Source organism: Mobula birostris, chromosome 23, assembly GCF_030028105.1.
Source record: "Mobula birostris isolate sMobBir1 chromosome 23, sMobBir1.hap1, whole genome shotgun sequence".
In the NCBI taxonomy this organism is placed as follows: domain Eukaryota; kingdom Metazoa; phylum Chordata; class Chondrichthyes; order Myliobatiformes; family Myliobatidae; genus Mobula; species Mobula birostris.
This window is the reverse complement of record NC_092392.1, coordinates 26,514,655-26,538,228: the sequence shown is the minus strand read 5'-3', so window position 1 is coordinate 26,538,228 and position 23,574 is coordinate 26,514,655. Positions and strand designations below refer to the sequence as shown.

General features: G+C 42.1%; 1 protein-coding gene across 1 annotated transcript in view; it reads left to right on the top strand.

The window, feature by feature from the left end:
- Window positions 1-23,574, top strand: part of pcloa (piccolo presynaptic cytomatrix protein a) — a 383,977-nt gene that overhangs the window by 238,421 nt on the left and 121,982 nt on the right. Inside the window, exons 14-16 of the mRNA XM_072241857.1 lie at window positions 6,773-6,840; window positions 15,361-15,569; window positions 20,659-20,706. Of these exons, the coding sequence (XP_072097958.1) occupies window positions 6,773-6,840; window positions 15,361-15,569; window positions 20,659-20,706 (325 nt within the window). The remainder of the gene's footprint in view (window positions 1-6,772; window positions 6,841-15,360; window positions 15,570-20,658; window positions 20,707-23,574) is intronic.

Here is a 23,574-nt window from a genome sequence, read left to right as displayed (position 1 = left end):
TACTCCAAGTGAGGCCTTGCCAGTGCTTTATAAAGTCTCAACATTACATTCTTGCCTTCGTTTTTTTGTATATTCTCTCCATTTGGTTAATAATCTACCCATTCATTTCTTCTACCAAAGTGCATGACCATACACTTCCTGACGCTATATTCCATCTGCCATTTCTTTGCTCATTCCACTAAATCTTTCTGTAGCCTTTCTATTTCCTCAAAACTACCTGCCCCTGCACCTATTGTCATATTGTCTGCGAACTCTGCAACAAAGCCATCAATTCCATCATCCAAATCATTGACATATAATGTAAAAAGAACACAGATCCCTGAGGAACACCACTAGTCTCCGGCAGCCAGTCAGAAAAGGCTCCCTTTATTCCCACTCTTTGCCTGCTGCCAACCAGCCACTGCTTTATCCGTGCTAGAATCTTTCCTGTAATATCATGGGCTCAGAGCTGGTTAAGCAGCTTCACGTGTGGGACCTTGTCGAAGGTCTTCTGAAAATCCAAGTACGCAACATCAGCCAATTGTCTTTTGTTTATTCTGCTTGTTATTTCTTCAAAGAATTCCAACAGATTTGTCCAACAAGATTTTCCCTTGAAGAAACCATGCTGATGATGTCCTCTTTCATCATGTGCCTCCTGAGATCTCATCCCTAACAATCGACTCCAACAACTTCCAAACCACTAAGGTCAAACTAACTGGTCTATTGTTTCTTTTCTTCTGCCTCTCTCCCTTCTTGAAGAGTGGAGTGACATTTGCAGTTTTTCAGTCCTCTGGAACCATTCCAGAATCTAGTGATTCTTGAAAGATCATTATTAATGCCTCCAAAATCTCTTCAGTCACCTCTTTCAGAACCCTGGGATGTACACCATCTGGTCCAGGTGACTTACCTACCTTCAGAGCTTTCAGTTTCTCAAGAACTTTCTCCCTAGTTATGGTAACTTCACACACTTCATGAACCCTGACACCTGGAACTTTCACCATACTGCTGGTGTCACACCAATCACATTATTGCAGTAGCACAATGCTGAGGCACAAAGAACTATTGCCTCACATCACCAGAGGTACACGTTCAACCCTGACTTTGGGTGCTATCTGTCCTCATCAGATGGGGTGAAAGGGCCACAGTGAATTTACCCTGGGTGTGTGAGTGGGTAGTAGAGCATGGGTGCAGTTGATGAGAGTGTGAAGAGAACAAGACATTGAATTAATGTAGGGTGAGTGTAGGCAGACTGCTTGTTTCTAACTATTGACTCTGTGACTCAGATGTAAGCACCTCACCATCACACTATTACCAGTCAATCTTGGAACCACTTTCCTGGGATCCCATGGGCTATAGTCTATCATTTTGGACCAGTTTACCATGGGAACCTTGTAGAAGGCCTTGTTGATGTCCATGTACACTGCTTTCTTCCCATAACCATTGACAACCTTACTATTCAAAAAACCTATCAACCTCCACTTTAAATATACCTATTGGCTTGGTCCTTTGCAGTCAGGGTGACCCTTCTGATACCAGGAAAGTTTAAATCTCCCACATACCAACCGACTATATTCTCAAAGTGACATGCAGCTTCTTAACAAATCTGCTCCTCCAGTTTCTGTTGACTGTAGTGGCGGGGAAGGGATCTATAAAATAGCCCTACCAAGGTGACTATTCCTTCTTATTTTTGGGTTCTACTGAAATTGTCTGGTTAAATGTTCCCTCAAGAATATCCTCTCTCAGCACTGTTGTTATGTCCTCCCTTATCCAAAATGGACAACCCTTCTCTCTGACCTGTTCGTCTGATCACACATTAAACATGAAGCTTGCCATCATGTGGTGAATGTGAGATGGTGAGGCAGACATATTTGAGATGAAAACTCCGTATCCGTTATTTCTCTTGGGGCTGACACAGTGAAAGTACAATATGTCTTCACATGGATCAAGCTCACTCAGTGATCCAGGGAGCAGATCTTCATCCACAGGGATGTGGAAGCTATGGAGGATCTTTGAACACACAGCAGAGAGATCCCTCAGGAATTACTGCAATCAATTTTGTCTTTTTTTCTTGAAGACAGTCCCAATCATCTCTGAAGTCCTGGATGCGGAACAGGAGGAGTTTAATTTGTGAGTGAAGTCCCTCCTGACTACATTTTAGAATTTCAGCTCTGATCCCATCTGCTGTAAGGCCATGGTAGTTTTCAGTTGTCATTTGGCCTTTTGGATCTCTTGTTAGCAGAGGTGACAATGAGGTTGGATCAGATAATTTCCCAGGGATGCAATCCATGAAATTCAAGACAAGAAAAGCTCCTGGTCGAGGAACACTTGGCATTCAGATTCCCATGGAACTCTTCCTTTTACCTTCAATTGAAGAACATTTTGTACTTCCAATTAATCAGCTTGTGGGTCTCCCAGTCACTTTGACCTCTCTTGCAAAGTGTTTTCTGGTGCTAACTGCGGTGGACTGTGGTCCAACAAAATAGGCACACAGTCCAACGGGTGCTTGTCCGTTAGGGGTTGTAAAGCAGTTTATCTGAGGAGAGTTATCCTTATGGCGTCTTTGACAGTTTCAGCTTTGATTTTCTTCCTGCTCCATTTTGGTTTTTGCTTTCGGGTCATGCACGGAGCAGATTAGAGAATGGTCAATCATCCATACTTCTCATAGCACAGGTTATCCAAAAAGTCTTGTGGACTCTCACTCAAACAGTTGGATAATCTAAAAGGATTGGGGTGTCCTGAAGTCTTGTACGTGTCTCTCTAACAAAACAAGGTGTAGTTTTAACAAGAGTGTCTTCGGAGGATTTTGTCAAAGGACCTTAGATCATTAATAACAGGGGACCTTGTATCAATCGTCACAACTCACCACTGGTCTCAGTCTTTGAATATGGATTTTAAAAAATCTCACTACCACCCTCTGTCTCCTTCCACCAAGCCAAATGATCAGTTCATCCGGGTCACATACGTATTAACGTTCCTAATTAGCCATCCATGCAGGACCATATGTAAAAACTTATTAAAATCCATGTAGATCATGTGTATCTCTCTGCCTTCCTTATCCTCTCGGTTACATCTCAAAAAGCACAATTAACTTCATGACACAAAATTTCCCATTCATAAAGTCATGCTAACTATTTCTAATCAGTCCTGGCCTTTCCAAAGGCAGACAGATCCTGTGTCTTAGAATCCTCTCCAGTAATGTCCCTACTGCTTACATTAGGTTCTCCAGCCTTCATTCTCCTACAGCCCCCTCATTTGAATTCTTTTTCCTCCTTCCTCGCTCTTTTACCCTGACAATTGGCTCCCTCCATCCATCTTAGTGCTAAGCATTCCTCCACATACCATTCTCCCAACCCCTTTGAGAAAATACACATTGTCCTCTCCTGATTGTAAAGGTGGTGCCGATAAGTGACAACTCTTGGAGTCCAGCTCCGATGGAAATCATCAAATATTCCCATTTAGGGCTACAAAGCTGAAATCCACAGTCACAGCCATGGGTACTTTAGTAAGCATCTCATTTTAAGACATTTAAAAAATCTATAAATACTCAAAGCTAGTGATATTGGCAGATCCCAGACTGCAGACTCAGGCCATTAATGCAGTTCTCCTTTAAAGAAAAAAGAAGCAAGGTTTGCAGGTGCGATTGAAACACAGAGACCTTAGACACTCACTCCCACTGTTCTGCTGGTGAATGTACAATTTCTGGAAAATAAAATTAAAGACCTCAGAGCAAGATTGCTGTACCACAGGGACATCAGGAACTGCTGTGTACTTGGCTTCACTGAAATGTGGCTCACTTCCACCATTTCCATTGCAGCACTGCAGCTCAATGGCTTCACCATTCCCCAAAAGACAAGACGGCTGAGTCTTTTTAAGCATGCCTTATGATGAAATCATCATGGTGCACCAACTTGGCGATTCTGTCTCAATCCTGCTCACCCAACCTTGAATATCAAACAGTCAAATGTTGTTCATCTTATCTGTCGAGGGAGTTTTTCGCCGTCATCCTGACATGCATGTAAATTCCCCTCAGGCCAATGTCAGACAGGCACTGGAGGAGTTGAGCACCATGAACAGCAGTCATGAAACAGTGCACCCAGATACCTTCCCTATCATTGCAGGGGATTTCAACCAGCCCAGCGTAAAGAAGTCTTTGAGTCTCTGAACAACTACCACCAAAATATCATCTGTGGACCCAGAGGAGCCAACACTCTTGGCCACTGTTATATCACCATCGAGAACACTCACCATGCCATCCCACAGCCACAATTTAGAAAGTCTAATCAACTGGCTGTACTTCTACTCCTGACATACAGGCAGAGACTAAAGACAGCAGCACCAGTGGTGAGGACCAAGAGGTTATGGTGAAGGGAGGCGGAGCAGCACTTACAGGACTGCTTTGAATCGGTGGACTGGACAATATTCAGGGGCTTGTTTTTGAATCTCAGTGAATAACCCACACATGTCATTGACTTTGTCAAGATCTGGATGGATGAGTGTGTGCCTTCAAGAACATACCAGACAAACCCAAACCAAAAAAATTCGCAGTCTTCTGAGGGCTAGATCTGTGGCGTTCAAGACTGGTGATCCAGCACTATTAAAAAAAAAGTCCAGGTAAAAACTATGGAAGGCTAGTTTAAGAGCTAAAAACAATTCTAATTGAAGTGAGAGAGGGAATTAGTTACACATCAGCTCTGGCAGGGTTTACAGGCCATTATTTCCGACAAAGCGAAACCTAACACCGTGAATGGGTGTGATGCTTCACTCCCAGATGAGCTCAACACCTTCTATACACGCTTTGAAAAGGAGAATAAATCTACACCTGTGCAAATCCTTATAACATCTGGAGACCCTGTGATTTCTGTCTCAGAGGTAAAAGTAAGGACATCTTTCAAGTGGGTGAACCCTCGCAAGGCATCAGGCCAGGATGGCGCACCTGGTTGGGCTCTGAAATCCCATGCCAACCAACTGATGAGAGTGTTCAAGGACACCTTCAATCTCTCACCGCTGCTGTCAGAGCTTCCCACCTGCTTTAAAGAGGGTAACAATCATACCAGTGCCCAAGAAGAGCAATGAGAGCTGCCTCAATGACTATCACCCAGTGGCACTCACATCTACTGTGATGAAGTGCTTTGAGAGGCTGGTCATGGCCAGAATCAACTCCTGTCTAAGCAAAGACCTGGACCACTGCAATTTGCCTATCACCACAACAGGTTTTAAAGTGGATAAAAATTCACTGATACCCCACTCGGCCGTGGATCACCAGAACAATAGCAATACCTATGTCAAGCTGCTATTATTGATTACAGTTCAGCGTTCACACAGTTATACTCTCAGTTCTAATCAACAAGCTCCAAACCCTGGGGCTCTGCAAGTGGATCCTTGACTTCCTCACTGGGAGACCACAGTCAGTGCAGATCAGAAATAACATCTCCTCTCCGCTGACAATCAACACTATCGCACCTCAAGGATGCGTGCTTAGCCCACTGCTCTACTCTCTCTACACCCACGATGGCACAGCTCAAACACCATCTATAAATTTGCCAATAACAAACTGTTGTCGGCAGAATTTCAGATGGTGAATAGAAGACATACAGGAGGGAGATAGTTCATCTGGATGAACAACAACAGCCTTGCACTGAACGTCATTAACACAAAGTAATTGATTGTGGACTTCTGGGATGGAAAGCTAAGGGAACACACACCAGTCCCCATTGAGGGATCATCGGATTGAAGGTGAACAGTTTCAAATTCCACATCACTGAAGATCTACCCTGAGTCCAACATACTGATGCAATTATAAGGACAGAATGGATAGTGGCTATATTTCATCAGGAGTGTGAGGAGATCTGGAATGTCATCAAAGACTCTTGCAAATTTCTACAGATATACCATGGAGAGCATTCTAACTGGTTCCATCACAATCTGATAAGGAGGGACCACCATACGGGATCGGAAAAAGCTGCAGAAAGTTGTAAACTCAGCTAGCTGTATCATGGGCACTGGCCTCCCCAGCATCCAGGACATCTTCAAAAGGTGACACTCATCATTAAGGACCCCCATCACCCAGGACATGCCTCCTTTTCATTGCTCCCATCAAGGAGGAGGTACAGGAGCCTGAAGAAACACACTCAACATTTTAGGAACAGCTTCTTTCCCTCCACCATCAGGTTTCTGAATGGACAATGAACCCATGAATACGAACTCACTATTCTTTTTAGCTCTCTTTTTGCACTACCTACTTAATTTAATTTATGTATACTGTTTAGATATATATTTCTTATTGTAATTTATAGAGTTTAATATTATGCATTGCAACGTACTGCCTCAGCAAATCAACAAATTTTGCGACAAATGCCAGTGAAATTAAATCTGATTCTGATTCTGATTCTGAACTGTTGCTAAACCTGATGAGGGAATATACATTCTTCTATTGATCTGCTGCTAAATTGCTTTTCAATTAATTAGAATTATATTCTAGGGCATTTTATTTGTGCTTCAAACATTCAAGTAAGAAAGGTTTCATTTTAAGCATTTCATCTATTTCTGATGAAGGGTCTCGGCCTGAAACGTCGGCCGTTTACTCTTTTCCATTGATGCTGCCTGGCCTACTGAGTTCCTCCAGTATTTTGTGTGTGTTGCTCATCTATTTCTGTTTTAACTCTATTGCTTGTCTGTGACATCTTGTTCTTCCATTCGGCACTGATCATGTAATATTTATAACTAATCAGTAAAATGCTTATTTAAAGTGATCTAATCAGTTTATATGATAATAAGACATAATATTTTCCTCTAGGGACCTCAATATGCTTTCAGATTCAGAGAAGTTCCAGCATTTGGACTTGAAGGACCGAACAAAGGCAGGTAGGACAAACGTGAACATGTCTTCAACTGCACATGGGCAGATTCCAGAGAACAGGAAGGAAATCTATCATAATCCCAATCAGGAGGGATTAAGTTTAAAAAAACACACAGGAAAGAGGCAAACAAATTGCGGGATTTGATGTCCTGAACCCAAGGGATTTAAAGAGTGTGGTTGTGTGAAGATCGTGGACCATTGCTTGAACTTTCTCAAAACTTGCTAAGTTCTAGGAGGGCACAGAAACAGCCAAGGTGACTCTTTGTCCAGAAGGCAGCAAACTATATGATGGTTAGTATAAAATCTATAGCGACACAAAATGGACGCATCCGTCCTTCTGGTTTCCCTCTCCCACTGATCCCATCTGCTCACCCCCACCTCCTTTATTTGGTTTCATGCTTCCCCATCCTTTCTGATCAGATTCCAGGATCTTTGGCCCTTTCCATTTCTCCTCCAGCTATCACCACCCCCAGCCTCTGTTGTTATTTCCACACTCCCCTTGCCCATGTCTCCCATCACCTGCCAGCTCTTGCTCCATCCCTTTACACCAGCTACCTTTCCTCTCTTTCCAGTCCTCAACCCAAAACACTCGTGCTACATTTCCCTCCAGGGATGCTAACTGCCCCTCTAAATTTCTCCAGCATTTTGTGTGTTGCTTGGCAACATGCGAGTCAATAAGCAGAGATGAAATAGCTAAACATTTAGAATTAATTATGATTAAACCTAGTCAGCTTAGCTTTAGGGAAGACAAATGTGCTTAGCTTTATGTTAATGATCGTAAGGCTAAGCACGGCTCCAATGCCATATTTAAGTTTGCTGACAACACCACTGCTGTTGGCCGGATCAAAGATGGTGATGACTCAGTATAGAGCAGGGAGATTGAAAATCTGGCTGATGCTACAACAGCCTCTCACTCAATGTCAGCAAGACCAGGGAGATGATTATTGACTTAGGTCCATGAGCCAGTCCTAAGCAGGGTATTAGAGTGGAGAGGGTTAGCAACTTTGAATTCCTCAGTGTTATCATTTCAGATGATCTATCCTGGGCCCAATAATGTACAATTATGAAGAAAGCATGGTCTCTACTTCCTCAGAAGTTCACAAAGATTTGGCATGACATCTAAAACTTTGACAGGCTTCTATAGATGTGTGGTGGAGAGTATATTGACTGGTTGCATCACAGCCTGGTATAGAAACACCAATGCCCTCGAACATGAAATCCTACAAAGTGGTGGATATAACCCAGTCCATCACGGGTAAATCCCTCCCCAGTATTGAGCACATCTACATGGAGCACTGTTACAGGAATGCAATCAAGGACCCCACCTCCCAGGCCATTTCCTCTTCTCACTGCTGCTATCAGGAAGAAGGTACTGGAGCCTCAGGACTCACACCACTATGTTCAGGGACCGTTATTACCCCTCAACCATCAGGTTCTTGCACCAGAGTGGATAACTTCACTTACCCTATCACTGAAGTGTTCCTACAGCCTATGGACTCACTTTCAAGGACTCTTCATCTCATGTTCTCGATATTTATTGTTTATTTATCTATTATGATATTTTGTCTTTTGTATTTGCACAGTTTCTTGTCCTGCGCACATTGGTTGTTCGTCCACCCTGTTGGATGTGGTCTTTCAGTGACACTGTTCTCTTTCTTGGATTCACTGAGTATGCCACAAGAAAGGGAATCTCAGAGTTGTATATGGTGACATACATGTACTTTGTTAATAAACTTACCCTGAACTTTGAAACTGGTTTGACAAATTTGCTTGAACATTTGAGGATTTAATGGGAAGATTTGACAGAGGGGAGCCTGTAGGTGGAGTATTTAGATTTCCACAACACATTTGACAAGGTGCCAAATGGTACATCAGCCTTGAAGAAGTGTGTTAGAATGGATGTGAGCCCGGCTGTCACCTGGAAAACAAAGGGTTCGATATGTGGGCAGCCTGGGGATCCACTCCTGACCCTCACTCATTTATTGGTCACATTAATGACGTGGAGGTGGAAATAACATGGAGACTTGCCAGGATTGACAATGATATGGAGACAGAGAGCACAAACCAGGAATGTAGCAGGCTAATTGCTGGATGAAAGTGTTGTGGCACTAGACATTTTGAATTTGAGTTCCTTGGATGAGACCAGACTGAGAGGTCACGGGTTAAGGGTGAAAGGTGAAATGTTTAAGGGGAACATGAGGAGGATCTTCTTCACTCAGAGGGTGGAGAGAGGGTGGAACGAGCTGCCAGCAGAAGTGATGAATGCAGGTTCATTTAAGAGAAATTTGGATAAGTACATGGATGGGAGGGTATGGAGGGCTATGGTCCAGGTGCAGGCTGATGGGACCAGCCAGAATAATAGTTTAGCACAGACTAGATGGGCCAAAGGGCCTGTTTCAGTGCTGTAGTGCTCTATGACTATATGCACTTCTTGATGATCTGGTAACAAAAGAGCCTGGAGAAAAGAGTGCTAATTGGAAGAATTTCACATGAAAATGGGAAGTAATTAAGTCAATACCAAAGATCTTAAATCTGAATGAAACAATTACGGCATGAGCCCATCAAACATGTAAGTTCCATATACCCACCATCCTCTGTGTGAAAAAAGTTGCCCTTTGGATACCTTTCGAAACTTTACCCTTTTACATCAAAGTTATGCTCTCCAGTTTTAGACTCATCCATCCATGGAAACGATGATAGCCACCCACCTTATCTACACCCTTCATGATTTCATAAAAGTCTGTCAGGTCATCTCTCAGCTCGTCAGCTCTAATGAAAGAAAAAAGTCCTAGACCATTCAACCACTCCTTACAACTGAAGTCCCCTAGTCCTGCTAACATTCTTGTGAATTTTTATGCACCCTTTCCAGCTTAATAATATCCTCCTACTCAGCCACTCCTTACAACTCAAGTGTTGATGGGTCATATCAACAGCCAGCAAGCCACATTGGGCTTCTTTGTGGTAAAAACAGGAGGACCAGCATTGTGGGGCTGTGATTGGCTGAGGCAACTACAATTTGATTGAGATCTATCCACAATTTGCATGCTACATTCCCTGTAATGAAGCCAACTGAAAGTGAGTTAAGAAAGGTACTGAATGATGCCACAACTGTCTCCCTGCTGTACACCATAAACCATGGCCCAGCAGAGGGCAAACAGGTGTTGGTGCCAAACTCTGTGCCTCTGGTTGGAAAGCATATTGGACCAAGGAAGTACAGTGCTGCTCAGAGGGATCGTGAAAGTTATTGGGTTTAAGCAGGAAGGGAGTTTAGGAAGCTTCGACTTTAGAGAGGGTGGAGATTTACCAGGATGCACCTTGAACTAGAGGGCAAATCTTAACTGGATAGGTTGGGCAAGCTAAGGCTTTTCTCTTGGAGTGAAGGAGGAATAGGGGTGACTTGATAAAGGTCAATGAGATTATAAGAGGCATAGATTGAGTGGACAGCCAGAGACTTATTCCCAGGGCAGAAATAGCTATTACGAGGAAACGTACTTTTAAGGTGGTTGGAGGAAGTTATGGGGTGGGGGGGGATATCAGAGCTAGGTTCTTTACATAAAGAGTGGTGGGTGCATGGAAAGCCCTCCCAGGGATGGTGGTGGGGACAGATACTGTACACTAGGGTCATGTAAGAAACTTTTAGTTAGGCACATGAATGATAGAAAACTGGAGTGCTTTATAGGAGGGAAAAGTTAGATCTTAGAGCAGGCTAGAAGGTCTTCAGGACATCATGGGCCAAAGGCCTGTACTGCACTGTAATGTTCTATGTTCTATTTGCATTCAGCAAGTCAGCCAACATCTATAGATTTGATCTCCACCGTAGATGCCGCCTGACCGGCTGAATTCCTCCAGCATTTTATATGTGTTCTTCACATATGCAAAGACTGTTTTGGTCCCTGTTAGGGTTGGCGTTGCACCTTCTGCAGTTCATTTAAAAGTCCCATGATAGGTGTATGGGGGTTGGTGGAGGAAGGATGAAGAATGAGAGACCTGCCAATGGAACAGTCCCTTTGGATTTTTTCACTCAAGGCTGGTGAGTCAGAGAGCTGTGGAGGCTGAGTCACTGGTTGGTTCAAAAATGTGATTGACGTTTCTGGATATTTTTATGGAATCAAGAAATATATGGATGCTGCCATAACAGGATATTTAGAAGGTGAACAAGGAGATGGAAGAAAATGCTGAAATCTGGAGCAGCAAACAAGAGGCTGGAGGAACACAGTAGGTCAAGCATCATCTGTTGAGGGAAATGGACAGTCGATGTTTCAAGTCGAAACCTTTCATTTGGAGAGAATCTGAATCAGGTTTAATATCACTGGCATATGTTGTGAAATTTGTTGTTTTGTGGCAGCAGTACATTGCAATACACAATAATAAAAACTGTAAATTACAATAAGTTTATATAAAAAATAGACTGAATAAGTAATGCAAAAAGAGAGGAAAAATATTGAGGTAGTGTTCATGGATTCATTGTCCATTCAGAGATTTGATGGCAGAGGGGAAGAAACTGTTCCTGAAATGTTGAGTGTGTGTCTTCAGGCTCCTTAATGATAATAATGAGAAGAGTGCATGCCTTGGGTGATGGAGGTCCTTAATGACGAGTGCCACTGTTTAGAGGCATCACCTTTTAAAGATGTCCCGATGCTGGGGAGGCTAGTGCCCGTGATGGAACTGGCTGAGTTTACAACTTTCTACAGCTTTTCCTGACCCTGTGCATTGGCTCCTCCAACCAGGCAATGATGCAACCAATTGAACTGTCCACGGTGTATCTGTAGAAATTCCCAAGAGTTTTTGGTGCCATACCTAGTGTCCTCAAACTCCCAATGAAATATGGCTACAGTCATGCCTCCTTCGTAATGTCATCAATATGTTGGGCCCAGAATAGATCTTCAGAGATGTTAACACCCAGGAGCTTAAGACTACTCATCTTTTCCACTGCTGATCCCTCGAGGAGGACTGGTGTGTGTTCCTCTTACTTCTCCTTCCTGAAGTCCACAATCAATCCCTTGGTCTCACTCAGGCGAAGTGCAAGGTTGTTGTTGCGACACCACTCAAATAGCTGATCTATTCACTCTGTATGTCTCCTCGTCACGATCCGAAATTATGCCAAGAATAGTTGTGTCATTGGCAAATTTATAAATAGCAGTTGGCCTGTGGCTGGCCACATATTCGTGGGTGTAGGGAAGGTAGAGCAGTGGACAAAGCGCTCATTCTTGAGGTGAACAAGTGTTGATTGTCAGCGAGGAGGAAATGTTATTATTTCTGATCTGCGCAAGATCAGCAATGAAGTTACAGTATGGAGAACAGGCAGTTCAAGTTCAGTTATCATTCAACCTTACATGAATCTCACCAAACAAAACAGCATTTTTCAAGGTGCAAAACACACTATCAGTAGCCCACAGCATGCTACACATGTAGTTATGACAGCAGAAAAACATTAATTCACAAAAAAATATTTATATAGCCCAAGTCCATGAGTGGCAGAGCCCGTCGATTGATAGTGCATGGGATGTTTGTCCTGGTCCAGCTTGTCCTTGCACCAAGTGAACACTGGAGGGCAGCACCAAAGGGAGGGGCCAGCCCCCAACACAGTATGGATTCCCGCACTTCACCACCAGAGTCCCACACCGCCTCAACATCTCCTCTCCTGGGCAGCTGCAGCAGGTGACCCTGCAGTATGAGGGCCTAATCTGAACCACAACTGAGGCAATACAGATCCCCCCCCCCCACTGTTGGTCTCACCAATGTGCCAGACTTGCGGTATTCTGTGTTACTAATGTACAACAGGGTCTTGCAATCACAAGAAAAGTATCCAAGCCCCGCACTGCTTGTAGGGCTGCACACCACCTCGACACAAGAACTGTATGCAGCAACTCTAGGTGACAACACAACAATGGTACATACTAAGTCCCGCTCCATTGCTATCGAGCAGCTCACTGATGGCGTAGATACCTGATCTTCTTAGTATCCACAGTGTCTTGCGATTATAAAACAGATATAAAGGACGAACAATTATACCTTCGTTTGGACCAGAGAAGCTGCTGAACCTGAGTGTGCAGCCATCTTACCAGGAGTGGGCTAAATTAACTAACTTACGTCTGTTTCTATTACATGGTGGTCAGTGATGTTCTTTAGTAGTCAGTGCCAAAACACAGGATTTTTTTTACTACATATTAAGGACTAAAAGAAAATAAGAATAAAATTTCAAAATTTGCGGCCCACATGAAGCTTGGAAGTGGGTAACGGACATTCTCCAAACAGGACCTCAGCTTCCAATCACCTGTCAGTTTACGTTTCCATCCTATTCCTGCTATGAATTTGAATGTGAATTTATTTAAATCTTACGTTCATCCCACAACATGAGGGAGTAAAAATCTTTGTGTTGTGACTCCGTCGCAATGTTCAGACATGTAAATTTATACGTCAAATGGTTTTAGAAAGAAGCTGTCCTGTAGCCTGTTGATCCTGGCTTTAATGCTGCAGTACTACTTGCCAGACAGAAGCAGCTGAAAGAGTTTACAGTTGGGGAGACTGGTGTCCCCAATAATCCTCCAGGCCTTCTTTCTGCACCTGCTGCTGTAAAGGTCCTCAGCGGAGGGAGGCTCACATCCACAGATGTGCTGGGCTGTCCTTACCACTCTTTGCAGTGCCCAGCGATCAAGGTTGGTGCAGTTCCCGTACCAGGCGGTGATACAGCCAGCCAGGATCCTCTCACTGGTGCCCCTGGTCTTGAGGATTTGATTTCTCTGTTGCAACACAGCTTGGAATAAGTATAAGAGACAGCACCCAGAATACAGCATTGAGATCGAATTTAAATAATCCACATTTCCAGATTTATTATTTACCCCTTCTACACCAGGAAAGGTGAATAGAAAGAGTGTTGTACTGCTCTGACTTACTCTTCCTTCAGACTGATCTTTTGTCTCTTTACTTGTCCCGTACTACTTTCTATCACTCTGATTGATCACTCCATTTGCCAATCAGTCTCTTTTCTGTCACACACCATACCACAACCTTCTTTGTGTGTGTGGTCTTATCGTCGAGCCATTTCATAGATACCGCCTCACCTGCTGAGTGTGTTTTACTTATAAGAATAGATATGTTATTGTCAGTGTTTATATAATATTGTTTAGGCCAGAAGTAGATTGTTGCAATTACAGTTACTGCACTTTCTGAAAAATACAAACATTCTAGAGGAAGTGCAGAAAAGATTTGCTAAAAACATTCAGGGATAAGAAATCTCATATATAAAATTAGAAGCTGGGACTGATCTCCTGTTAAGGGTAATTACCAGACCTGCTCAGGATGGTGGGAATAGAGAACACTACCTATGCTGCAGGCTTCACTGGTCAGAAGTCCAATGAGATCCATAGGTGACATTAGACGGAGAGTGACTGTAATCTGGAAAAGCCTAATCAGCGTAAATCCCATTGTGTGTTTCAAAAATGAATTGGATACATTTTTGATTATATGAATTTGAAAGACTCCAGGGAAAGCCTGATTATTGGGATTGGCTTTCAAGTTCTTCCGTAGTGTTAAGTAGCTGTTCGAGGGGTGATTGATAAGTTTGTGGCCTAAGGTAGAAGGAGTCAATTTTAGAAAACCTAGCACATTTATTTTTCAACACAGTCCCCTCCTACATGTACACACTTAGTCCAGCGGTCATGAAGCATACAGATCCCTTCTTTGTAGAAGTGGTCCACAGCAGGGGTGATTGATAAGTTCGTGGCCTAAGGTAGAAGGAGATGAGTTATTAACTTCAAACTTTCTGCATTATCACTCAAAGAGTTGAACTGCACGTGCATGTAACAAGAGCGTCTTGGACCTCCAGGTGGTCCACAGCAGGGGTGACTGATAAGTTTGTGGCCTCAAGTAGAAGGAGATGAGTTAAAAACGCAAAACACGAGGAAATCTGCAGATGCTGGAAATTCAAGCAACACACACAAAATGCTGGTGGAACGCAGCAGGCCAGGCAGCTGAATTATACAGCTCTCATTGCATGTATGTGCAGTTCAACTCTTTGAGTGAAAATGCAGAAAGCTTGAAGGTAATAACTCATGTCCTTCTACCTTAGGCCACAAACTTATCAATCACCCCTCGTATTCTGTGCTCTAGTGATTTTGAATCCTGTGCTGTCATGACACTGTGACTAGGAATTGCTACTCTATGTGCAGAGCTCAGGAGAATACAGAGAGTAGTGGAGAGTTGGGACAATGGGCATGATCATTCATTACATTAAGCATATCAGGTGGCCATACTTAAATTGCTAGACATGGCCATGACAGAACCTGCTCCATTTAAGTCATTTGCATTTCTGTGTGCAATAATATTCACCTCCACATCCCTAAAATAATATTTGTGCTGCCTATGATTGATTGTTTGAGTCAGGGAAGTCATTTTGGAATTTCCTGTCACAATTAGAGGGCTGTAGGAACAAATGTCTTACAATTACAAATACTCTTTTTTAAAAAAACTTGTAGTTTGATCAATGTTTATTTCCTTTGTAAAGACGATGTGTTCATTTTATTCAGGAGAAAAGCAAAGGTCACCAGGAGTTGACCCGAAGCAGCTGGCAGCAGAACTACAGAAGGTGTCTCAGCAGGCACCTTGTGTAGTGAGTTCAGCCTCAGAGAAAGGAGCCCACAGCCACTCAGGAACCACGTCTGCTGCTTCGAGTGCTGCTCCCAGTCCTGGGCAACCCGCTTCCCCTTCAATAAGCAAAAAGCGACACAGCAGCAAGGTGAGAAGTTCCAGTCCAACCAGACCAAATTCACCTCTCCAGTAGGATCTGTTTTGCAATATTCTGCTACTGAATCGACTGAAATCAATAAAGTTTAATGTATAAATTAAATATCTCTTGGAAAAAATGATGAAAAATTGAGAAATGCATGAAAGGAACATGCTTAAGTTTATAGGTAAGCCACTAAAAAAAACACAAGTAAGCCTGGAATTCTAGTGATAAGAAAACCTAAAACAGTAATATACACAAAGGGGCTTGTGAAACACACAGAAACACACAACATGAAAAGATGGTTCCACATTTGCAAGTGCTGATCATCTCATGGTATTTATTAGGACATTATTGCATTTAACCAATTAAATGCAACTGGTGCAATGGTGAAATTGATCCTGGTGCAATGAACCAGAATTGATTAGAGAGCTTAAGGTCAAAGGACCCTTAGGAGGAAGTGATCATAATATGATTGAATTCGCCCTGAAATTTGAGAAGGAAAAGCTAATGTCAGATGTATCAGTATTACAGAGGAGAAAAGAGAATTACAGAGGCATGAGATAGGAGATGGCCAGAATTGATTGGAAAAGAATACTGGCAGGGATGATGGCAGAGCACCAATGACTGGACTTACTGGTAACAATTTGAAAGGCACAGGATATATACATCACAAAGAGGAAGAAGTCTTCTAAAGGCAAGATGACACAACCATATAGCTAAGAAGAGAAGTCAAAGCCAACATAAAATCCAAAGAGAAGGCACATAATAGAGCAAAATTTAGTGGAAAGTTAGAGGAATGGGAAGCTTTTAAAAACCAAGAGAAGGCAACTAAGAAGTCATTAAGAAGTTAAAGATGGAATACAAAAATAAGCTAGCCAATAGTATTAAAGAAGATAGCAGAAGTTTCTTCAGATACATAAAGTGTAAAAAGAGAGACGAGAGTGGATATCAGACCATTAGAAAACGATGCTGGAGAGGACAAGGAAATGGTGGATGAACTGAATAAGTATTTTGCATCAGTCTTCACTATGGAAGAAACTAGCAGTATGGTGGAAATTCCAGGTATCAGAGGACATGAAGTGTGTGAAGTTGCCATAATTTGAGAGAAGGTTCTTGGGAACTTGAAAGGTCTGAAGTCAACTGGACCAAATGGCCTACACCCCAGAGTTCTGGAAGAGGTAGCTGAAGAGATTGTGGATGCATTAGTAATGATCTTTCAAGAATCACTAGATTCTGGAAAGGTTCTGGAAGAAAGGAAAATTACAAATATTACTCCATTCTTCAAGAAGGGAAAGAAGCAGAAGAAAGGAAACTATAGACCAGTTAGTCTATCCTCGGTGGTTGGGAAGATGTTGGAGTCGATTATTAAGGTTGAGGAGCAAAACAAAATAATCAGTAGTCAGCATGGTTTCCTCAAGGAAAAATCTTGCCTGACAAATCTGTTGGACTTCTTTGAAGAAATAACAAGCAGGATAGACAAAGGAGAATCGGTTAATGTTGTATGCTTGATTTTCAGAAGGTTTTTGACAAGGTGCCACACATGAGGCTGCTCAACAGGCTCCAAGCCCATGGTATTACAGGAAATTTTCTAGCATGGATAAAGAAGTGATTGATTGGCAGAAGGCAAAGAGTGGGAGTAAAGGGAGTTTTTTCTGGTTGGCTGTCGATGACTTGTGGTGTTCCACAGGGGTCCAGGTTGGGATCGATTCTTTTTATGTGGTATGCCAATGATTTGGATGATGAATTTGACGGCTTTGTTGTAAAGTGTCAGATGGAATACGGTGTCACAAAGTGTATGATCATGCACTTTGGTAGAAAAAAATGAAAGGCTGACTATTTTCTAAATGGAGAGAAAATACAATAAAACTGATATGCAAAGGGACTTGGGAGTCTTTATACAGGATTCCCTAAAGTTAATTTGTAGGTTGAGTCTGTGGTGAGGAAGGGAAGTGCAATGTTAGCATTTATTTCAAGAATATGAAAGGAAGGATGTAATATTGAGACTTTTCAAAGCATTGGTGAAGCCTCACTTGGAGTATTGCGAGCAGTTTTGGGCTTCTTATCCTGATCTTCACAAGCAAAAAATCAGCCATCATATCACATCTAGAAAGGATGTGCTGAAACTGGAAGGGGTTCAAAGGAGGTGTACGGAAGTGATACCAGGATTGAATGGTTTGTCAGATGAAGAGTGTTTGGTGGCTCTGGGCCTGTACTCATTAGAATTCAGAAGAATGAGGGGTGACCTCATTGAAACCTATCTCATGGTGAAAGGCCTTGATGGAGCGGATGTGGAGTTGATGTCTCCTATGGTGCAAGAGTCATGGACCAGGGGACACAGCCTCACAGTAGAGGGGCGTCCTTTCAGTATGCAGATGAGGAGGAATTTCTTTAGCCAGAGAGTGGTGAATCTGTGGAATTCTTTGCCACAGGCAGCTGTGGAGGCCAAGTCTTTATGTATATTTAAGGTAGAGGTTGATAGATTCTTGATTGGTCAGGGCATGAAGGGATATAGGGATAAGGCAGGGGCTGAAAGGAAAGTTGGATTAGCCATGATGGAATGGCAGAGAATACATAATGGGCCAAGTAGCCTAATTCTGCTCCCATATCTTATGTACCTTCATCCATGTGTTTATCAGGATGTTGCCTGGATTAGAGAGTAGTAGCTACCGTATAAAGAGAGACTGGACTATCTTGCATTGTTTTCTTGCTGTTACTGCAGTAACCCAGGTCAAATAACAAGTCACAACGTTATTACCTACCTTTAGATTCATTGAGCAATACAGCTTAGAAGAAGACCCTTTGGCCCTATTCATTCATGCCAACTAAAATGCCATCAAAGCTGGTCCCATTTATTCATGTTTGGCCTATGTACCTCCCGAAACCTTTTCTTTCCATACACCTGGCCCTGACACAAATAATGAGAGAAATATTCTTGAGGTAAGCCCTATCCTAGAAGATATCACCAAGGTTTACAAACCTGGGAAGAATTCTATAATTCTATTTCAATAACATGCAAGAAGGCACAATAAATCTTATTCAGTTTATTTTTCTTATTTGTTTCATTTCCTTTAAGATATCATCATACTTTCTGTTCAAATATTAATATTATATATATACCTACCATATTCTAACCCATTAGAGTCAGGAAATTAGGGGTTATCATTTAATAACTAATGTTTAAGTTATTTAGATAATATTGCAAGTAATATGCTTCAGTAATTTGATTCTGTGGCAGTTTTCTCCCCTTCTGAAGTTCTTGACCATTGGTGCTGACCAGTGCCAGCCATTCTCCATTTTCTCTCCCTGGTCACCTTTGTAGTTGTGTGAACTTTGATGGTGCGTTTTGGCAGTACATTCGACAGTCAAAAATGGGGACATCACAGTGGATGCTGTTTCACTTAACATCCATTATCTCTAGCAGTCATTAAATGTGGTCATTAAATGTATTATCAGTATTTTTGTGACTTGTTATTGGATAATTAAGGAAACAAGCGGACTGCAAAATCAGTGCGCTCCTAAGGCCTGAAATTTCTAATGGTGTTCAATAATAAGTTTTCAATGTATTGGCTTGCATTTATTCTAAACTGATGAGACTGAAATCCTTCTCCAAGGATAAGCATAAACTACTCCAAAGCCATCCACAAAAGTTGAATCGAGAACTACATTGCATTAACAATCTTATTGAAAGATGCTTGGCTTGGTCAGACAAAATATCTGTGCGGGAAATGTTTTCCTAAAGTTGGAGTTAGGGTGTTGTGATACCACAATAAATTCAGTCACACTGTATCGGCCTTGAAGGGTTTGCTAATCATATAATGATGAAGTGGCCTTTACTTTGTGGAATTTTTCATGCTCATGTTTCACTGTTATCTAGCCAAATACATACTTATGCAGACGTATCATTCCAGAATATATGTTGCTATGGTAACATAGCAGTTAGCGCAATGCTATTACAGCTCAGGGCATTCCAGAGTTCAGAGTTCAGATCCAGCACCATCTGTAAGGAAATTGGACATTCTCCCTATGACCACACGTGTTTCATCCGGGTAATCCGGTTTCCTCCCACAGTCCAATGACAATCCGGTTAGTAGGTTGATAGGTCATTGTAAATTCTCCTGTGATTAGGCTAGGATAGAACAGGTGGGTCACTGGGTGGTGCAGCTCATTGGGTGGAAGAACCTGTTCTGCACTACCTCTCTTAATAAATATTGTGGGAAAGTTATTGGAAGGTATTCTAAGGGATTAGGTGGGACTACAACCAGAGGTCATGGGTGAAGGGTGAAAGGTGAGAGGTTTAAAGGGAAAATGAGGGGAAATTTCTTAACTCAGATAGTCATGAGAGTGTGGAATGAGCTGCCAGCACAAATGGTGCTTGCGAGCTGGATTAGATTAGATTAGATTAGATTATGAGGACACGCAGTCCTCTTTTATTGTCATTCAGTAATGCATGCATTAAGATTTGGACATTTAAGAGAAGCTTGGATAGGTACGTGGATAGCAGAGATGTGGAGGGCTACGGCCCCGGTGTAAGTTGATGGGAGTGGACAGTTTAAATGGTTTCAGCATGGACTAGATGGGCTGAAGGACCTGTTTCTGCACTGCACTTCTCTCTATGACTGTAATAAATAGATTAAATTTTTGGCAGTTCTGGGTTATTTAGCAGAATCTAGAAAGCATATAGGATAGAGAGAATACTTAGTGAAGGAAATTCAAGTGAAAAGAGTGAGAGAAGCAGTAAAGGGAAATTCAGCAGTGATCCCTCTGCTCTTGTAGAGATTTGGATATGGACTGGATGGATGCTGTCTACATTGTTTACAGTATTCTTACTTCACCTCCATTCTCGCTTCATTGCCACACAATTCTCCAAAGAAAATAGAAGCAAAGAGTAAATATAACAAAATGAGATGAACTGAATTGATGCAGGGCCAAGCAACTTAAAAAAGACAAGCATATATTTAATAATAATCATTGCTTTTCATTTATGTTTGCATTCCTATAAACAAATAGAGAATTTAATCCAATGTTGCATAAAATAACAGGTTAAAAGTAACAACCACAGAAAATGTTTATTCGTTAAATGGGTTTTATTATTTTGCAGCCTTCAGAAACAGCAAGCAAGTCACATCCAATTACTGGAGAAATTCAGGTAAAATACTGCTGGCATTTTATGTTATATTGATGGTTTATTTTTCCAACATTCTGTATTACTGAGTGCGATTGCAAATTTGGGATTTCATGTAATTACGGAATTATTAAGGCAGAAGTGAAATGCTTTAGCTCATCATTAATGAGTGCCTTCTCAAGAGTGGCTTCTCACAACACCCTTCCCCACACTTCTGCAGGCAAGTGTCCATACAGTCCCTCTCCAATTCCCCTGAGAAAATCTTGATCGACTGTGTATCCTGAGAATGGCTTCCAGGTCATCCCCTCTCTGCATAAAAATAAGCACTTCTCACAACTCCCTGCTACCCTTTATCCATAACTTCAATTCTGAAAATCAAAAAACTGCACATGCTGAAAATCTGAAATAAAGACAGAAGATGATAGGAATTTCCACTGACTATAATACAATCCCATCAAAGTTATAATCCCCTTCTTATTTCTAATTTCTGCCCATCTATCTGACTGGACGATTCTCCCAGAATATCCTCCCGAACTAATGCTGTGATGTTTTCGCTAATCAAAAACATGACTGCCCCTCCTCTTTTACCTTCAGCTCTATTATGCCTGTAAAATCTGTAGCCAGGAATATTGTGTTGCCAATCTGCCCATCCCTGTCCAGATTTCTGTTATGGCGATAATATTTCAGGACCATTCCATGCCTTCAGTTCCTCTGACCTACCTTGTCAGGCTTTTTCCATTAAAATAAATGCATCTTTGACTATCGTACCTATGCTCAAGTAAGAATAATTCAACTATCTAATCCCCCCTTATAGCTATAGCTCTCCATTCCAGGCAATACCCGTGAATTTATTCCACACTCTTTCTATCATTTCTCAAAATCGAACAACATCTGCCCTCTCTCAGCCCATCTCACCAACACATCAATATCATACCTAAGGCTAGGACTACCCTCCACACTGTCAGCAACTATGCCAATCACAAAATAGCCCTCTAGCACATTTGCTTCCTCATGCCAAGTCAATTTTATGTCATACTTCACAAGTTGTTCTGGATCCCATGATCTCTAACCTTTTGGGCCAGTCTTTCGTATAAGAGCTTCCCAAAGGCCTCACTGTAAGTCCATATAAATCACACATACTTCACTGCCCTCATCTATATACTTTGTCACCTCCTCAAAAATATTAATCAGATTGGTCAGATAGATCTGCCATTGACTAAGTTGTGATCTCTCTCTCTCTCTCTCTCTCTCTCTCTCTCTCTCTCTCTCTCTCTCTCTCCCTCCCTCCCTCCCTCCCTCCCTCCATATATATATAAAGTTCTGCCCCTATAGGAAGTTCTTAGGATTTGGGGGCCCATACCAAATTTCTTCCAACATCTGAGGTGAAAGAGGCACTGTGACGCTTTTTTCACTACACACCTGGTGTGTACAGACCACGTGAGATCCTCAGTGATATGTATGCTGAGGAACTTAAGTGCTCACACTACCACCTACATTCTCATCCAAGTACCTTACATGTACTTAACAAGGGCACCCGCACCATTCCCTGCCATACACTAATTACTGATTTCCAGTCAGAATACACCCATCCACCATCTCCCTTTGCCCCCCCCCCCATCACCAGGACAGTTTTGGATCCAGTTTGTTGCCATGCCTTGGATCCCTTGTGCCTTATTGGTTCCATGATTTTGGGAAAAGGAATCCACAAATATTTCTAGACGACAGCCAGTTAGAGGAGAGAGGTAGGTTGGATAAGAAATGAAGGTGACCTCTTCCCACATCAGACCCTTTGCAGGATCATGATGATTTCCACTGGCCTGGCAAAGTGCACTCAAACAATACTCAAGAGGTTCAACAGCACAAAGGAAGTTCAGCCCTACTTAATCAGAACCCCAATCACATTTCATCCACTTCATAAATACAATGTGCACTGTGGTTATTTAACCTGGGGAAGTCTAACAGCTCCTCTCAAACCTGTGACCTCTGTCACACCAAGGACAAGGGCAGCAGACACAGAGAAATACCACCAGTTTGAGATTCACTTCCAACACTCACTCCATCTTCATCTGCTGTCCTTTCATTTCTGTTGAATTGAAATCCTACAACTGCACTCCGAACAACATTGTGGGAGTACTGCAGGGGTTCAAGCAGGCAGTCCATCACTACCTGCTCAAGGTATTTATCCATCACTACCTGCTCAAGGTATTTATCCATCACTACCTTCTCAAGGTATTTATCCATCACTACCTGCTCAAGGTATTTATCCATCACTACCTTCTCAAGGTATTTATCCATCACTACCTGCTCAAGGTATTTATCCATCACTACCTTCTCAAGGTATTTATCCATCACTACCTTCTCAAGGTATTTAGGAACGGGCAACAGATCTTGGCCTTATCAGTAGCAATCATGTTCCAAAAAACAAATCAAACAGCATCCTTCAAATGATAGGTCTCATAATCTATGTTGCCAAGATGGGATGTCACATAGTCAGAAAAATTTACAGAGAGAATTATAGTTCACTTTCAGTGTGTTTTCATATTCATGTTTAATGATAGAGCTTTATTGTGTATTCTAGACTCTATACAAGCTGCAATATATACAATGTAAATTACATTGCTACTAAAGTTTTGATCCTTGATATACTTCATGTCTTCATTGAACTTAAATTGAATCTCAAAGCATAGGGGAGAACTTGGTTCTCGCCAGAAATAGGAATTGCTTAGGAGAGTAATTTATGATAACAAGTTTGTTTCAAGATCCAATTCCTTAAGAGTCATAGAGACTTTGAGCTCTACAGCCCAGAAGTAGGCCATTCGCCCCATCTAAACTATGCCAAACTGTTATTCTGCCTACTCCCATTGACCCACACCTGGACTATAGTCCTTCATA